Consider the following 19,495-nt stretch of genomic DNA (forward strand, 5'->3'; position numbering starts at 1 on the left):
TATGTGGGGCTGTTACTCACTTTGCTTTAGAGATGAATTTGTACGTGTCATTCCAGTAAGCCAGGAGGTCTGTTGCTTCTTCATCATATACCCGGATGTTATGATATTCAAAGACTCCTGGGAAAAAGTTATCTATTTCTCGAGTGACATTCAAGATATACCGTACCCTGTGAAGAAACCAAGGGAGAATATGCGCTCTACTACTCAGGCAAAATTCTATTTCCAGCACTCGTTTTCTTACTTAAAACTGGTTTATTCCATATGCTAAAATTAAATACAAAATTATGAAATAAAGCTCAAAAACTAAGAGGCTATATTTATGTAGTAGAGAAACTGGGTCCTGGGCATACCTGGCTACCAGGAAGTTTCTGAGCAAAAAGCTGTCTTTCAAGTTCAGCATCTAAATATCACTTTGAATATCATCTCTGATAGTCTCTTGAAAATATACCTCATATTTTACTCTGAACAATCAAGTTGAGGTCCATAATCTGCCAATTTATCTTTCTGTCGCTAAAATTACCAGCAATTTAATTTGTCCTTTGGAAGTCATTTGTATGAAGTCTTACTACCTACATGTATCTCAAGAAAAAGAGAAAGAAAAATTTCCTCCTATTTTTTAAATGCCACATTGTCAGACTTTGTTCTGGTATTCCCTTTATACAACATGACAGGCAAACGAGGCCAGGGCTGGACAGGTCAAAGGAAAGTTGGACTTAAAACTCCTTCAACTCTATCTGGCTGCATTCCTGGCTGTTATGGTAGCAGATGTGTCAAAAGGTTCTCCTGTACTGACATGCCTGCAGAAGAGGGTTTCTTTTTCAAAAATTTCTTCTCTTTCTCATTGCTCAATGTCAGTAAACGCTTAGGTTCAATTTACCAAAGGTTACATTTATCAGCGTTGTGTGGACTTAGGTATCACTGGCATTTACTTCAAGAACAGAACACAGATTCACTAATTTCTTTCTGCAGAAGCTGCTTCCTTCTCAGAACCAAACGTGTGGTTCTACAAACTCAACCTATGAAGTCAAAGAAATGACTGCATAAACAGAGGGTCATAGCTAACCAAGCTTGTGGTTAAGGTCAGGTGGCTCAGATTTTTCTGGGATAGGAATTGAATCTGTTTTAACTTAACATCAAAGCTCAATCACTACAAGAAATTTGTATACCTTAAATAAAATTTTAAGAAATGCTCAATCATAAGAAAGTTTAAATTATTTTTTATTTAAAAAGCAAGCAAAGAGCAGGAATGTAAAATGGTATAGCTTCTGTGGAAATCATCTAGCAGGTCCCCAGAAGGTTAATCATAGAGTTACTCTATGACTCAGCAATTCCTTTCCTGGGTATAAACCCAGATAAATGACAACATACGTCCACTCAAAAACTTTCATAGGAAAAGCCAAAGCAATATTATCTACAATAGCCAAAAAGTGGCTACCTGTCAGCTGATGGACATTAGCTGCTTCTAGGGAATAAGAGGAAGAAAGGAAAGGGAGTGACTCCTAAATGGTACAGGCTTTCTCTTTGGGTTGAGAAAATGTTGTAAATTGTGGTGATGGTTGCACAATGCTGTGAATATATTAAAAGCTACTGAATTAAATGGGTGAACTGCACAAAATTTGAATGATATTTCAATAAGACTGCCAGAAGGAAAAAGGAAAGCATACTTCCCTTATTTAATTTAAAATAAAAATTAACAACTTTCCACCTCCAGTCCCCTACCTTACTAATGCATTATGTTACTCTCTCTAGAAGCAGGACAGGGCTTCCCAATCCTCGTGATGACAGAGCTGTAAGAGCCACTGCTGACTGGAACTGACAATCTTTGAAACTTCTTTGCTATCTTAACACTAAGTGATGACTCCTTATGGAAGAGCTTTGTACTTGGAATCAGGTTATGGAGTTAATAGATTGGGTGGAAGTGGCCTTACTGCCAAAATTACACTTGACAATTATGTAAATCATACATTTGGCACAGTACATATGGTTATTGTGTACATGTTCCTAAACTCTCATTCTTTATGTACATTTATGAACCACACTGAAAATGAGATCCAAGTAGACATCTGGGCATCTTACCATATAGTGTTTTAAAACAACTTAATATAGTTGCTATTATAGGTTAGCCTCATAGGATGCAAATGAGATGTACAGGCTATGTTCTAAAGTCATAGTGTATATGTGTATGATTTGATTACAATGCTTTTGGCAAGCGCTGCTATATAAAAACTCAGATTTTATATTAAATATAAACACTGATATACATTTAATTTTTAAAGGATGAAAACTCACTGGCTTGGCCCAGCCTCCCTTTTCAAAAAAATCAAAGTAAAAAAATTAAAATAAAAGTTCTTTAATTAATTAAGCAATCAGAAGCTCTCTCCCTCCAGAATTCTTTGTAGAATCATTTGACTTAAATCCTACTCTGACTTAATTTTAGCAATTATGAAATACCTTTCTTCTGGGAGAGAGTAGGGAGTGTGTATCTAATAATGGTAAAGACAAGCAGAGCTGACTTGCAGCCAAGGAAGCAGCCAGACAGTAACCAACCATTATTCCCAGGTTGGTTTTATCTCTGTCTAGAATGAAGAGTTAAGCACGGCAAATTTTTTAAAAGATTTATTTATTTATTTGAAAAGCAGAGTTACGGAGAGGCAGAGGCAGAGGCAGTGGAGGGGGGCGGAGAGAATCTTCCATCCGCTGGTTCACTCCCCAAATGGCTGCAATGGCTGGAACTGGGCTGATCCGAAGCCAGGAGCCAGGAGCCAGGAGCTTCTTTCAGTCTCCCATGTGGGTGCAGGGGCCCAAGGACTTAGGCCAACCTCTATTACTTTCCCAGGTTCATTAACAGGGAGCTGGATTGGAAGTGGAGCAGCCGGGACTCGAACTGATGCCCATATGGAATGCCGGGCACTACAGGCAGTGGCTTTACCTGCTAAGCCACAGCGCTGGCCCCAAGCATGGTAAATTTTAGACACCATTTTCTCTTCTCTTATTGGGATGATCTTACCTCCCTAAGGTGAAGCTGAATAAGAAAATTAGCAAGCAATAATTAGGAAGTAAGAAGGGCAGCTTTTTGCTTATTGAATGTTTACTATCATCTCAACAGTTATAGATGTACTAAATAACTATGCTGCTTAGAACAATTTTCTCCTTATAAGGTAGTTCTTCTTGTTCTATTTCAGAAGCTTGTCCATTTTACATTCATAGCCTACTTGGTCTTCAAGCAACTTACTGTGAAAGGATAGAAACCGGGGCCACTGTTGGGGCATAGCAGGTAAAGCCACTGCCAGCAATGCCATTCCACCTAGACACCAGTTTGAGTCCTGGCTGCCCCACTTCCAATTCAGCTCCCTGCTAATTGTCTGGGAAAGCAGTAGAAGATGGCTCAAGTGCTTGGGCCCTGCCACACACTTGGGAGACCCGGAGGAAGTTCCTGGCTTTCGCCTGGCTCAGACCTGGCCCTTACTGCCACCTGGTGAGTGAACCAGCGGACAGATCTCTCAGATCTCTCCCTCCCTCCCTCTCTCTGTAACCCTTTTAAATAAATAAATCTTAAAAAAAAAAAAAAGGAGGATAGGAACGAGTTTTATTTCCTGTGGATCACCAGCACACAGCACCGTGCCTGTCCCATCAAAGATGCTCAATAAATGTTGAATGAATAACTCTGTGAACCTAACAGATGCAGTTTTATTAATGCTTACATAAAAACAGAAGCCAAAAACAACATTTGATTATGAACAAACACCAAAGACTTGTATGTTTTTGAAAGCCCTTCCGTAAAGCAGCTGATCTTTCTTGGGAGGTGGTGGTGGGGCAGTGGGAGAATAGTTTTAATTTTTATTAATTATACTTTATTATACAGTTGGTAGCAACTCAAAAGATTAAAGTTACCCACTTATACCTCCTTGTGGGAAATGTAAAGATAAAGCAGGGACTTCCATCACATGGGGAGAGAGCAACTGTTGTGTGTACTTACCCTCGGTTCTGCAAGTCCTCTAGATTTGAGGCATTCCACTCTGAACCCTATGGAGCCAAAAAGACAAAGTCAGAATCAGCAAGTCAACCAAATGCAATATTTGAAAAGGAGTCCTCTGAGGAAAGAAGCAGTTTCTAAAAAGGCAGCCAATAATTTGTACCCAGTGCCCTTTAAGTGTCAGGCACTTCAGATGTTATCACACTTAGTTTTCACAAATGACAGACTAAGAAAACTATCTTCAGGGGCTGGTGTTGTACTGTGGGTTAAGCTGCTGTTTGAGATGCCAGCATCCCCTATGAGTGCTGGTTTGAATCCTGGTGGCTCCACTTCCAATCCAGCTTCCTTTTGCTCCTGCCCCTGGGAGAACAGCGGAAGGATAGCTCGAGTGCTTGGGTCCCTGCCACCCACATGGGAGACCTGGATGGAGTTGCAGGTTCCTGTCTTTGGCTGGGCCCAGCCCCGGGCTATCATGGCCATCTGGGGAGTGAACTAGCAGATAGAAGTTCTCTCTGTCTCTCCCTCTCTCTCTGTAACTCTGCCTTTCAAATAAATAAACCTCAAAAAACAAACAAACAAAAAGCTACATTCACCTTCGTTTTTTGGACAAGAAAACCAATATTCATAGGATTCAAATATTTTTTGCTGAAGATCAAAATAAGTCTTTGATCATCATCCAATCTAAGTTAGATGTTTTCCATTATTCTTGCCTATAATAATCTGTTTTTTTTCCTCAACAGCATGTATGCTAATCTGTAATGTGATCCATCTAATCCTTGGTGCCCCAAAACTCATTCTGTTCTACTTACAAAATAAATTCAACACTATTACTCCAATACCACTACCAACAACAAACCTACTAAGTTCAAATTTCCTTTGTAGTTTTTTTCCCCCATTATATCTCTATAAGAGGTATTATTAAAGAATCATGTTTAGGGGCTGGCACTGTGGCGCAGCAGGTAAAGCTGCCACCTACAGCGCAGGCCTCCCATTTGGCGCCAGTTCAAGTCCCAGCTGCTCCACTTCCAATTCAACTCTCTGCTATGGTCTGGGAAAGCAGCAGCAGATGTCCCAAGTCTTTAGGCCCCTATACCCGTGTGGGAGACCTGGAAGAAGCTCCTTGCTCCTGACTTTGGATCGGCCCAGCTCCAGCCATTGCGGCCATCTGGAGGGTGAACCAGTGGATGGAAGACCTCTGTTTCTCTTTCTCTGCCTCTCTGTAACTCTATTAAATAAATAAATAAATCTTTTTTTTTTTTTTTACAGGTAGAGTGAACAGTGAGAGAGAGAGAGAGAGAGAGAGAGAAAGGTCTTCCTTTGCTGCTGGTTCACCCTCCAATGGCCGCTGCGGCCGGTGCGCTGTGGCCGGCGTACCGCGCTGATCCGATAGCAGGAGCCAGGTACTTATCCTGGTCTCCCACGCGGGTGCAGGGCCCAAGTACTTGGGCCATCCTCCACTGCACTCCCTGGCCACAGCAGAGAGCTGGCCTGGAAGAGGGGCAACCGGGACAGAATCCGGCGCCCCGACCAGGACTAGAACCCGGTGTGCTGGCGCCGCAAGGCGGAGGATTAGCCTATTGAGCCACGGCGCCGGCTCTAAATCTTTTCTTAAAAAAGAATCATGCTTAAAAATTATGTATTTTTTTTTTCTGAGATGATACTAATGTGATGTGCATTTGGGTTGATTTGCTTATGTTTGTACTCAATTTTAGAGTATGCTTTTTCTGTTCTATTTAATTTGAGTATGCCAAATTTCTACATGGTTCAAAGTTTCACTTTCACCCTTATCTCTTCAATTCCTATGGGTTACAAGTTTCACAAGTTTCTGATTCATTTTTAAGCTCTACTTTGAAAAAAATATATGCACAGTAGAGTTTGCTGACAAGGATGGGGCAGACCATAGGAACTCAACGTCTTTTTGGCGTTTTCCTGAGTGACCGTCAATGAATGCAGAAACACTAGATAGAAATTTTGAAGCCCCTACATGTCAACTAGAAAGTTTATGAGTACTAGTTTTGTCAAAAGAATTTTAATAAAATAAGTAAAACAAGTAAAAAAATATGCAAATATGTACTTATTGCTACTTCCAATTATATTACAACTTTTTACACAAAAGTAGTATGGTACATAGGGTTTTTGTTTGTTTTGTTTTGTTTTTTTCTTTCTTTACTTTACAATGTACCTTTAAAAGGATTCCATATAATAGTCCATAGAGCTATTCCTTGGTTTCTCTTACATCTGTGCAGTACTTGGTTGGGCAGTCATATAATGATTTATTCAAACAGTCTCCTATAGATGATATTTCTGTATTTGTAGAGGCAAGATTGCTGGGCCAAAGGCTAAATGCAGTTTTATTAAACACTGCTAAATTCCACTCCACAGGGCTTCAAACAAGTCTGCATTCCTACCAGCAAATGTATGAGAGTGCCACTTTCTCCATAGTCTTGCCAGCAAAATGTGTGGTTAAGCTTCTGAACGTTTGCCAATCTGATAAGAAATGTTAGCTCAGTGTGGTTTCAATTTGTATTTCCCTTTTGAGTAAAAGTGAACAATCTCCCAATGTTTAGGTCCATTTTCTATCTTTGAGCTATCAGTTCCTATCTTTTGAGAAGGCAAATATTTAAAGATAAGTGTTTATCTATCTTAGAAACATTAAATGGAATTTAGAATTAGAATAACTGAATTCAAGTTCTTACTCCCCTCTTGTGGGGCATATGGCCAACTGCTTAACTTCTCTGCCTTCATTTTTCTTATCTGTAAAATGGAACACTTTTCTTGCCAATCCCATGTATTTAGTGGGTATCTTTCCTTAGGTTGTACAAATGAAGTTTCCTCCATATTAAAATGGAAACACTCTCCATCCTGAATCCTTCTATGAGGATTTTTCTCTTCCCTTCATGGCCAAGACTCACAGAAACACAGTGTAACACTTAATTCCTCTGTTTTGTCATCTTTTGTGTGTGTCAATCCACAGCACTCTGGCCTGGGCCCTCACCACTCTTGCTCATGTTTCTAGTGATCTCTCCTAATTGTCTAGTCAGGGGCTGCCTCTGTATCCTTATTCCAATGGTGTTCTCTGATTATCTATCTGACATGGTTCATCAGTTTCTCACCGTGGAATAAGCTAAGACCACAAAAATGCCAGTCTCATGCCTAGCACAATAAACAGGATCAACAAATGCTTGCTGAATGAATGATCAACTAAGTACACGAAGCACTTTGGAAGCTCTCAAGTGTTACGTAAGCACTATCATCATATTACAAATGATCTGAAATCTGGCTGCTGAACTGAGAGATCTCAAGGACACTGTGCTGAAGTTCCATTTAGGAAAAGGTCAGTCAGTTATGGACAACGGAGCTTTTCTACAGACCAGAGCTCAGCTGACTTGTTTTCAAAAAATATTGGTGGTTCTAAAGGCTCTGAACTCAGTCTTAGAAAACTAGCCATAGCACCAAAGAAACAGGCAAGAACTACAGAGAAGTTCAAGGAGACAGACACCAAACACTAAGGGTTGAGTGACTAAACTTGATTCAGGGAAATGTGACCACTTCATTTCTTTCTTTCTTTCTTTTTTTTAAAACTTATTTACTTGAAAGTTAGATACAGAGAGAGAAAGAGAGATAGACAGAGAGAGATATATTGCATCTGCTGGTTCACTCCCCAAATGGTCATAGTGGTCAGGGCTGGGCCAAGGCCAAAGCCAGGAGCCAAGAACTTCTTCCAGTGGATGGGTGCAGGGGCCCATGCCCTTGTGCCATCTTCCACTGCTTTCCCAGGCACATTAGCAGGGAGCTGGATCAAAACTGGAGCAGCCGGAACTCGAACGGGTGCCCATATAGGATGCTGGCACTGAGATACTGGCACTGAAAGCAGAGGCTTAACCTTCTATGCCACAGTGCCAGCCCCCAACTAAATTCTTAATTTAGAAATTGAAGTCCTCTTCAGAACTCTATCCAGTTAGATGGAAATAATCCTGATATGATGGGAACAGTCCATGATTTTTATCTGCTTGTTCAGAGAGAGCTGAATCTGACAATTCAAAGTGACATTATCTAGAGGCACTGGTTACTGACTCAGTGAATTCCACATAAAGTGACATGGCTTGTGGTTAGGGCTATCCCAGATTTAACATGAAAGAACTGAGGTTGACTGTGTAACTACTTTTTTGTCCTTAGGAAAAATAACATGATTAGCACCCTCTGGGATACTCCACAGATCCAATTCTGCCCAGCTCTTCAGGCTTATGACCATGTTGTTAACATACAAAACACATTCTAATCTTACTGAAGTTCATAATGAAACCTTGGGTCTAGAATATATTTTTAAGTAAATTCACTTCCATCTTTCACTCTGGCTCCCTTATAATGTATGCTGGCCCATGTAGTTGATTTCTTCTCAAATATTATCCTCAGGAAATAGCCTTGCTGGGGTTCAACTGTTCCAAGCAAAATAATAAAGGAGAACACATTTGCAGCAAATAAGGGTTGTAATGGGAGTTATGTTAAGAACAAGGAAAAGACAAAATCTCTAAGGATGGGCATCCTTGTCGGTATCTTTTTTTTTCATCATAGCATACCTATAACCTCAATGTTGAAGTCATGTTACATTGTAACCAGGTCCAACCTCTCAAATAACTTTCCCTTCTAAAAGAGAAGTTCATGCCTCACATCTCTAGTTCAGCAGCCCAAATCGTGAGTACCTAAGATTAAAATAACCCATTTTATTACTGTCTCATCTCTTCATACACCCTCCGTTTTTCTGTGCCTACAGTAAAAGTAACCAATTTGAGGCTGAATTTTTCTTTGAAAAGGAAATATTATTTTAAAAGGATTTATAATGTCAAACCTTGAAAAGGATAACAGTAAAAATCCTAACTACTTTTTTTATTCAGGAGCAAAATTATTGGTTCTCTGTCCAAAATTTTTGTGTTTCCCTTGTTTGACTAAGAAAGCTTTTCTGCAAAGGGTCTCTGTTCACATCTGGTGTTTTCTCAGCCAAATCGGATGGCCTCCAGGAGAGCTGTTAATACTGAAATCTGGCTGGGCAAAGGCTTCCAGTGCAGAGAAACAGTACACTTACAAGGGTGTGGAAGAACCTCTTTTTCTAGAAACAACACCTTGGTCTCCCACCAATCAGCCTGCTCTTCTTACTGAAGATTTTCTTCGAATTATGCTCTGCACTCTCCCTCTCCATATGGTTTACAAATAAACAGATCTTTGTGCAGTGCACTGCAGAGCTGAGCTTTCCTCCAACAGGGGAGAGAAATCTTGCTGCCTCTCTTCATACAATCTGGTAGAGCTCCAGGCATGGCAGCTATGCACAAGATGAGATGACTTTGCAGAAAATTAACACCACCTCTTGCAGATAGGATAAGAACTCTTTCTCTGTGTCAATAGCTGGGAAGCCAGCAGCACACAGATTCACTGAAGAAGAGACAGGAGTCTGAACACAGAATATGGGGGTACAGACAAAGGGAGGGAGCCACCCGTGAAGAAGCATGGACAATAAGATGTTTAGACAGTTTGCTCGTGCATTTATTTAACTTGGAAAGAGATAAATTTCAGGATGGAAGTTTTTTTCTCAAATAAGAAAAATATTCACAATGGGAAGACAATGTCCATGAACCAATGGCAAAAGGAAGACCTTTCTCTCTGTTTCTCTCTCTCACTGTCCACTCTGCCTGTCAAAAAAGAAAAAAAAAGAAAAAAAAAGAAAATAGAATTATATCTGAAGCTGAAGAGATTTTCCTTTGTTCAGAAATATGTACGTAGATATGTATTTAAAAATTGGAAAACTGCATGTTGCTGTATCAGTGAACACATGTCATAAATTTAAGCCCATATAACACGCAGCATCAGAGAGAAGCCAAGTGTATGCTGTGGACTTTGGCTGTTAATGATGTTCCCACATGGAACTGGTTCAGCAAGGGTACAAATGTCCCACCCTGATGTAGGATGCTGAACACAGGAAGGCTGTGTTTTTGAGGGAAATCTCTATACCTTCTGCTCAATTTTGCTAAGAACCTAAAACTTAATAAAGTACATATAGTATACATCTGTGACCATATATATATGAAGATAAATAAAAATTACTACAAGGTATAACAAAAGGTAGCAATGAAGGCCCTACGGATGATTAAATGTGATTCATTGTTTTCTAACATTTTTTTACAACAAATATCAACTATTTTATAAGTAAAAAAACTAAAGATAGAAGAAATGCCTGACAATCATGAAAATATAGAATGAAGCTATTGGTACAAATATTCAAATGCATTAGTAGTAGCTTAGAGAGGTATAATCTTGGGGAAAATGGGTTAAGATTGTTCTTTTCTGTTTATGGTATTATTAAAATTTGCTTAAGTGCCTGTACTATATCATCTGAGGTAGAGGTAAGGAAGGGCTATTTCTTGGGGGGCGGCATCTGACATTTTGAAATGCACCTCAGGGGCCTGGGGCTGTTGTATAGCGGGGAAAGCTGCTGCCTGAGGTGCCAACACCCTATATGGCCACTGGTTTGAGTCCTGGCTGCTGCACTTCCGATCCAGCTCCCTGCTAGTGTGCTTGGGAAGGCAGCAGCAGACATCCCAAGTGCTTGGGCCCCTGCACTCATGTGGGAGACCCAGAAGAAGCTCCTGATTCCTGGCTTTGGCTTGGCCCAGCTCCAGCCATTGTGGCCATTTGGGGAGTGATCCAGAGGATGGACGATCTCTTTCTGTCTTTGCCTCTCCAAGTCTTTCAAACAAATAAATAAACCCCTAAAATAAATAAATAAATAAAGTATGCCTCAAATCAAATAGGTTAACCACTCAGAAGTTGACTGTCTTTTGATATTCATCATATCTGCATCATTTTAGGTATTAAAGTTCTAGCTCAGTGTGAACATGACTTCTCTGGTCACTTTCTTTTTTTTTTATTTTTATTTTTTATTTTTGACAGGCAGAGTGGACAGTGAGAGAGACAGAGAGAAAGGTCTTCTTTGCCGTTGGTTCACCCTCCAATGGCCGCCGCAGCTGGCCTGCTGCGGCTGGCGCACCGCACTGATCCGATGGCAGGAGCCAGATGCTTCTCCTGGTCTCCCATGGGGTGCAGGGCCCAAGCACTTGGGCCATCCTCCACTGTACTCCCTGGCCACAGCAGAGAGCTGGCCTGGAAGAGGGGCAACCGGGACAGAATCCGGCGCCCCAACCGGGACTAGAACCCGGTGTGCCGGCGCCGCAAGGTGGAGGATTAGCCTAGTGAGCCGCGGCACCGGCTTCTCTGTTCACTTTCTAACATAAGCTCTGTTTTGCTACAGATATTTGCCTTTCATAATTCGGTTACATGGAGACAGTTCAGGGTGGGGCCCATCTGAATAAGCAAAGCTTACATTTTCAATAGAATACACAAAGATCCTTTCCAACAATATAAGAGCAAGATAAACTTGAAAGCTTGTGAGAAGATACATAAGAGACAACTAGGCCAGGAGCTGTACAAATGGAAAGGCCAATGAGAGTCTGCAGTATAATCTACTTCCAGAAATGGCAATACACACTGCCAGTTAATGTAATGGAGAAGTTGTTCCCCTCCCAGCTCATAGCTTTTCATGAGTAATTTCATAGCTATACTCCAATATGACTCATGGAGAGACACACATATTCTAGAGTGTCAACAAGTTAATTCAGGGCATAAGCCTCCAATGGTACCAAGTCTGATTGTCTGGTCAAATGAACTCTTGAATATTCAAGGGAAGTGATGTAGTTTAGTCAGTTCCTGTGCATTTACTTATTACACATCTCTCGTACTTCTCAGCTTCTAATCATTTCATAGTTCATGAATGTCCTCACCAGTTTCAGAAAGGAAGTGAAATCTAAACCTATCAATTTAGTTCCTTATTAGCATTTTTGCTCAAAGTGTGTGGGAAGTGGAAACAAAAACAAGGTTTTGGCATTCTTCACTGATTTTGATTATCTTTGTTTCCACTACTGTATACAGACAAAAACTAGAACTCTTTTAACATTGGAGTGTCATATGGATCTTAGACTGTTAGACGTTTTCCTAACCTATCTGTTAGACAGGGCTCCTTGAGCTAATTACAGGTCACTGCTCAAGAACCATAAAGAACAATTTTTAGTCACTTTTTGGTGATCACAAATGTATCTGGGTGACTCAAAATAATCTCTCAGTTACAAGTAGTTCCCAACTGCTCTGCTCAGATACATCAAACCTCAGACACATTTGGCAGGTTTCAAAGAATGATGATAAAGGACCATCCTGTTGGATACACTTCACAAAACTAGAGTTGACTAGTGCTTCTGACTGAGTGTAATGAAAAGCAGATGAAACATTCTGCAACCTAAGGGCAAAAAACCCCCCTGATCAGTAGCATTTGCAGATTTCCTTGGGGTAAATGGCCCACCACAGTCAAGCTGAATCCACCAGCATGATGCTAACTACCAAATGAGGAACTGGGAAGAGATGAGCAGCAGCACAACATCATACCACAGACGCAAATAATCTTAAAAGCACAAATAATAAGGAACTGATGAGTATTTATTATCTTTGTTTTAAATGTTCATTGCATTTTATTTAAATATAATAAAATTAAACAACCACTTACAAAGCTAAATGGCCCACCTTCAGCACACTAATTAAAGCAGACCTAACACTTACCAGGAACACATGCTCAAATATCTGTGTAGGGCTATCCATCTGACCAAGGATCACTATCATTTCATTATCTATAAATTCCTTGAATTCCCGCAAATTACACACCATCTGCATCTCCAACTCCGTTCGTATCTGAAACAGAGATGACATTCTGTACTAATCTCTGTACTCTCTTTATATTTTTGTGTTACTTTATATCTGTGTGCATGTGTGTATGTAATTTTTAGATTATTTAAAAAATTCTTTAACATGTAATACTTGTACAGCTTTAGAGGGTGTACCAGGCAATATTTCGACATGTGTATATAGTGCAAATGGATGAAATCAGGCAATTAGCATTTATTTCTCTCTGTACTTAGAACCATACACCATTTCTAGCCCCACACCTATTGTTATTCCACTTCTACCCTTGGAACAATGAAGACTCAAGGTGTCTCACCTCTTTGGATGTGATATTCTCCAAATCTTTTTGCATCATAATCTCCCTTAATTTGGTTTTAATTAGCCTTTCTGTTCGCTCTCGTTCAGTTGGTCTGAGAAGAGAGAAGCAGGAAATTTGACTATAATGAATATACCATTTGATTATCTTTGCTAATTAGTAAGTCTAGTAAGTCTTATTTCTATTACCCTTAAGTTTATACTGAGAAGACATGGCATAAGAAAATTAGGTTTTTTTTTATTTTTTTTATTTTTTTTTTATTTTTGACAGGCAGAGTGGACAGTGAGAGAGAGAGACAGAGAGAGAAAGGTCTTCCTTTGCCGTTGGTTCACCCTCCAATGGCCGCCGCTGCAGCCGGCGCACCGCGCTGATCCGATGGCAGGAGCCAGGAGCCAGGTGCTTTTCCTGGTCTCCCATGGGGTGCAGGGCCCAAGCACCTGGGCCATCCTCCACTGCACTCCCTGGCCATAGCAGAGAGCTGGCCTGGAAGAGGGGCAACCGGGACAGAATCCGGCGCCCCGACCGGGACTAGAACCTGGTGTGCCGGCGCCGCAAGGTGGAGGATTAGCCTATTGAGCCACGGCGCCGGCTTTTTTTTTTTTTTTTTAAGATTTATTTATTTATTTGAAAGTCAGAGTTACACAGAGAGAAGGAGAGGCAGAGAGAGAGAAAGGTCTTCCATGTGCTGGTTCACTCCCCAGTTGGCCACAGCGGCTGCAGCTTCTTCGATCCAAAGCCAGGAGCTTCTTCTGGGTCTCCTACGTGGGTGCAGGGGCCCAAGGACTTGGTCATCTTCTATTGCTTTCCCAGGCCATAACAGAGAGCTGGATCGGAAGTGAAGCAGCCGGGACTTGAACCGGGGCCCATGTGGGATGCCAGCATTGCAGCTGGTGGCTTTACCCACTATGCCACAGCGCTGGCCCAAAAATTAGGTTTTTCAAAGTTTCTTTTTTAGAGTGTATAGAATTGCAAGCATATAAAAATTATTACTCTAAGAGATTTTATTTATATGCATCTAAAAGCCCTTAAATATATTTATATATACAGATCCACAAAGGAGCAAAGAAAAACTGGTGGGGCTGGTGTCGCAGTGCAGTGGGTTATGCTCTGGCACCTGCAACTCTGGCATCCCAACTGGAGTGGCAGTTCTAGTACTGGCTGCTCTGCTTCCAATCTAGCTCCTTGCTAATGTGCCTGGGAAGGCAGTGGAAGATGGTGCAAGTACTGTCAGAGATCCAGATGCACTACCGGCTCCTGGCTTCAGCATGACAGACTTGGCTGTTGTGGGCATTTGGGGAGTGAACCAGAAGAAGGAAGATCGATCTCTCTCTCTGTAACTCTTTCAAATAAATCTTAAAAAAAGATAAGTTTAGTATGTTAATACTTTAATGACCACATCTATACTTTCCATCAAGTACCCTTGGTTATCACTTTATGAGCTAGAATACCAATGTGGGTAACAAGTGGTGTGACCTACTATGCAACTGGGTCTTCTGTAGCTTAAAATGCCACCCTATGCTGACAGCTCATTTCTGAGCTTCTAGAACACAGGGAAGTATGAAGAGTGAATTTATCAATTTTTTTTTAAAAAAGGATTTATTTATTTGAAAGGCAGAGTGACAGAAGGGAAGGACAGAGAAAGAGACATCTTCCACCCACTGGTTTACTCCCTAAATGCCTGCAATAGTCAGGGTTGGGCCAGGCTGAAGACAGAAGCCAGGAACTTCATCCTGGTTTCCCACAGGGGTGGCAGGAGTGCAAGTACTTAGGCCATCATCTGTTGCCTTCCCAGGCACATCAGCAGGAAACTGGATCAGAAGTGGAGCATCCAGGACTCCAAGTGCACTCTGGCGGCACAAGCAGTGGCTTAACCTGCTGTGTCATGATGCTGGTTGGCTGTCTTCTTCAGTAAGGCAAATTAGGTCCCAAAACGGACTGCAAGGATCAGCTAACAGAATACTTCCATTCAAAATGCTTTCTGTTTAATGACAACTCTCACAATATCTTTGTGATATATTCTTCATTTTACAGAAAAAGGAAACAAACAGCTGGAAAATTAAAAGACATGCTGATGATCATACACACACTGGCAAGGGACTCAGAACTCTCAGCCCAGCTTAACACTCTACCTGATGAATTATTTCCCATAGCTGAGTCTCTTAAAAAAGAAATTATCCTGAAACTTTAACGTTGGTTCAATGTAACTGAATGCTTCTAAAAGCCTTATTTAATACGATGCACAATTTGAGTGAGGCTGACACAGAGCACTTTCTGTCACATCATTCACCCCTACCTACTCAAGAAAGGTATCTGCACTGCATCTCCTTATTTGGAGATGGAAATGGACTATGCTTTTAGGCAGCCTGCCTGCCCTGGCTGCCTACAGCCTTATCGCTACAAAAATAGCTTCACCAATCTCCAAAGATGAAATCTCTGACCCCACAACTTTGGGGTCCCCACCTCTTGGACTCCTCATTTCTCATGAACCCTATAGAATACAACTAATACCCATAACATTTCCCTGTCAATCAGCAAATCTTGACTAGGATTAAAATTCTTACTGATTCTTGATTTCTCCTGGACATAGCTTAGGTAGAAAGTCAATGTGTACTTTCAGTCTTCCATTAAAAAGAAATATTAGTAAAAAGCAAAATTTGGCACCTGTGCACTAGTTAGATTGCCTAGTGTAGCACTCTTTCTCCCAACCCTTCACTCTTGTTTGAAGCAGAGTGATTCTTGAGCAGATAGACCTAGACTTTAATCCTAGCTTTGCTATTTACAGCTGGTATGACCTTGAAAAGTGTCCTTTTCTTCCCTAAGTTTCTGTTTCCTTTTCTATAAAATGAAGATAGTAATAATGCTTATCTTATAAGATTATTATGAGATTAAATGAGATACCACACACAAAGTGTCTCATGCAGCATCTGAAAAGCACTGGTACCATACATGTATGCTCTCTTTTCTGTCTTGGACTTCTTTTATCTGTGGGATGCGGGTGGCAGCTTCACCCACTATACCACAGTGGTGGCCCCAATATACGTTTTTTTAAGATTGCTTTTTAAAGATGTATTTGAAAGGCAAAGTTAGAGATATCTATCTATCTACCTATCTATCTATCTATCTATCTATTCACTCCCTAAATGGCCACAACATCCAGGGCTCTGCCAGGCCAAAGAAAGAAGCTTCCTCCAGGACTCCCATGTGAGCACAGGGGTCCAAGCACTTGGACAATCTTCCACTGCTTTCCCAGGCCATTAGGAGGGTGATGGATCATAAGTGGAGCAGTTGGGTCTCTGAACTGGTGCCCATATGGGATGCTGGCACAGCAGGTCAATTGCAATGCTGGCCCCCAGATTTTAAATAAAAACATACTCTCAGGGCAGGCACTGTTGTGTAGCAGGTAAAGCCACTGCCTGCAGTTCTAGCACCCCACATGGACACCAGTTTGAGTCCTGGGTGCTCTACTTCTGATGCAGGTCTTTGCTATGGCCTGGGAAAGCAGCAGAAAATGGCCCAAGTCCTTGGGCCCCTGTACCCATGTGGGAGACCTGGAAGAAATTCCTGGCTCCTGGCTTTGGATTGGCCCAGCTCCAGCTGTTGCAGCCATCTGGGGAATGAACCAGGAAATGGAAGACCTCTCTCTCTCTCTATGCCTCTCTGTAACTCTGTCTTTCAAATAAATAAATAAATCTTAAAAAACAAACAAACAAAAACATTCTCCGTGTTTTCTCAGCACTCTTTTCTAGGTTTTTCTAGTCAAATTAGGGAAGAGGAAGGAATGGAAAAAGCATTACAACATACAGTTTGTCAATCTCACTGGAGAAAAATTTGAAAACACATGTAATAATACTAAGAGAAAGAAAATACCAAAAATTCCTCTACCCAGAGATAATTATAATACTCTGGCCTACAGCTTACATGTATTCTTTTTCTATGAACAGATATTTATTAAATCTATCTTAAATTTGGGGTTATACTGTACATACTAAGAACTAACATTTAAGGAACCTCTTTTTCTATCATGTGCCAGGGGCCCCCTTTTTAAGTTTTTTTTTTTTTTTTTTGCTTAGGAATGTAGATACATGAGCAATTTTTTTCTTTGTGTTAGTTTCTAAATATTTGTTAACTAAATTAGGAGAAACAGGACAAAGTGTTTTTGTCTCTCATGTAAGTCTGGTTTAGGATGTGTTTTGAAAGCTGAGACATCCATTTGTCTGAAACCCATTACCAACTTCAAAGCATAAAATTCTGAATAACATTTCCAACAAATCTTTATCATTTTGAGGTATTAAGGGATCTTATTTTAAAAAATAATTTATTTGGGAGACAGAAACAGATTGATCTATTATTCACTGGTTTACCACCCAAATACCCACTCCAAGTCTCCCATATGGATGACAAGAACCTAATGGTTTTCTGTCATTACTACCGTCTCCCAGAGTATACACTGGCAGGAAGCTTGAGTCAGGACTGAGACCTGGGAATTGAACCCAGGTATTCTGAGCGAGGTTAAATACCTGCTCCGTTAAAGGACCAGGGCTGCTGAAAAGGCGGTTCTAACATCAGTAACACTGTGTGCAAAAAAAAAAAAAAAAAAATTCTACTGCTTTTTTGATTGTTTCTTAGACTACCATTATATAAATGAAGTCTTAAAAAAATCATGAATTGCTTTGGCATGACTTTAGGAATCTGAAGGCAAATTCTGTTGCTAAGGTCAGAGTAAGGGGTTACTTTTCTTTCCTAGCTGTAGAATACCTTGGGAGTAGAGAAAGATAAATTCAGAGGAAAATAAACATCTTGATTAATTTCAAAGCAGTAATTAAGTGCAAAAAATTTCCAAAATAGTCACAGATTTATCAATACATAAACCTAAAAAGGAAATGAAAATCAGCTCTACCTTATACTTTATTCAAGGAGACAAAAATAAATCTTACTGATAAGATTTAAGGCAAGGGGCAGGCAGCAGAGTAAGAAATTAAATGATATATTTGAATGATAAAATCAGTTTAAAAGTAGCTTAACAACCTAGGCATTCTTTTAAAATGACTGAAAATACTCTTATTTTCTTAAGCATTACACATCTCCTTCTAAAAGCTTTTTTAAAACATTTATTTACTTAAGACAGAGTTAAGAGTGAGAGGTAGAGACAGAGATGTCTTGCATTCACTGGTTCACTTCCCAAATGGCTCCAATTGCCAGAGATGAGCTGAGCTCAGCCGATCTGAGGCCAGGAGCCAGGAGCTTCTTCCAGGTCTCCCACGTGGGTGCAGGGGCCCAAGGCCTTGGGCCAGTTTTAGCGCTGTTTTCCCAGACACATCAGCAGGGAGCTGAATGGGAAGTGGAGGAGTCCATACGGGATGCTGGCGCTGCAGGTTGGCCCCCTTAAAGCTTCTTTATGTCATTAAACTGTTTAGCAAATGCTTCTTCCACAGATAATACAAATTCAAACTTTAGTTCTTTTAAACTCAAATTTGTAGACTCGGAAAAGCAAAATTTTGATATTGTTGTTCTTGACTATGGAGGCTCCATTGTGCCAGGAAGTCAAAGTCCTTTGACTTACTGATAAGATTTAAGACCTTTGTAGGCAACAGAAATGACATGTGGAAGAAGTATGGTAAAGACAGCGACATATCACTGGATAAGGTTAATTGCCAGAGAAAAGATCAGGGAGCAATATGCTACCCATGAACCCCAGGGAACAACAGAGAGGACAACCATAATCCTCAGTAAACTGACTTACATGTCTGTGAAGAGAGCTGGAGAGTCGGGTCGGTGAGACTGCACATCCTGCATAGCATTCCATTCATTGACTGAGGACTGATCTGAGTTGATATGGCTCTCATAATAACTCACCCAAGTGAGAAATAGGCTCCCTGGGTAGTAGTTATGCATTCTGGCCACTTCACAAGCTTTGTGTAAACTCTGTAGTGCGGACCTGAAATACACGAGCACTGTAGAACCTTGGGGTACCAAAAGGCCAATAACTCACGTATTACCCCAAACTCCAACTTTTAAATTTTATAGAATTTAGCCTCTGGAAAAATCTGCTCCCTGAAATTCAAGATTGTTCAATTCCGATTATACCATATTATCCAGCCATAGCAAAGACTAGACATATAGAGCACGTCATTAAACTAAGGGGTCAGGGGGAAGAAGAAATGGCAACTCACCAGTGAAAAATAGATCTAGGAATCTACTGCACTCATGATCTTACAGCTGTAGCCGTGCTCTATCACAGTAGAGTGAAGATTTCAACAATTTACTATATGAAAATTTATTTCCCTTGGCACAGAATCCTATTAAACTATATATTTTTTGTGATTCTTAGAAGTTCCACAAAGGTCACAGAGCTAGACATCCCTAGGCATTGAGTCCATGTCTAATGTCCAGGAAATACTGATCTAACGTCACTGAATATTCTTGCTGCCTTTGTT

General features: G+C 40.7%; 1 protein-coding gene across 7 annotated transcripts in view; it reads right to left on the reverse strand.

The window, feature by feature from the left end:
• SSH2 (slingshot protein phosphatase 2) overlaps positions 1-19,495 on the reverse strand; it is a 280,902-nt gene that overhangs the window by 28,655 nt on the left and 232,752 nt on the right. For all 7 annotated transcript variants that reach the window (XM_070061153.1, XM_002718906.5, XM_008270960.4 and 4 more), the window contains 5 exons: positions 18,802-18,996; positions 13,062-13,155; positions 12,626-12,754; positions 3,977-4,023; positions 21-167 (listed from right to left, as the gene is read on the reverse strand). In XM_070061153.1, coding sequence (XP_069917254.1) covers positions 21-167; positions 3,977-4,023; positions 12,626-12,754; positions 13,062-13,155; positions 18,802-18,996 — 612 coding nt within the window. The remainder of the gene's footprint in view (positions 1-20; positions 168-3,976; positions 4,024-12,625; positions 12,755-13,061; positions 13,156-18,801; positions 18,997-19,495) is intronic.

The sequence above is a fragment of the Oryctolagus cuniculus genome, chromosome 17 (genome assembly GCF_964237555.1).
Source record: "Oryctolagus cuniculus chromosome 17, mOryCun1.1, whole genome shotgun sequence".
Lineage (NCBI taxonomy): Eukaryota > Metazoa > Chordata > Mammalia > Lagomorpha > Leporidae > Oryctolagus > Oryctolagus cuniculus.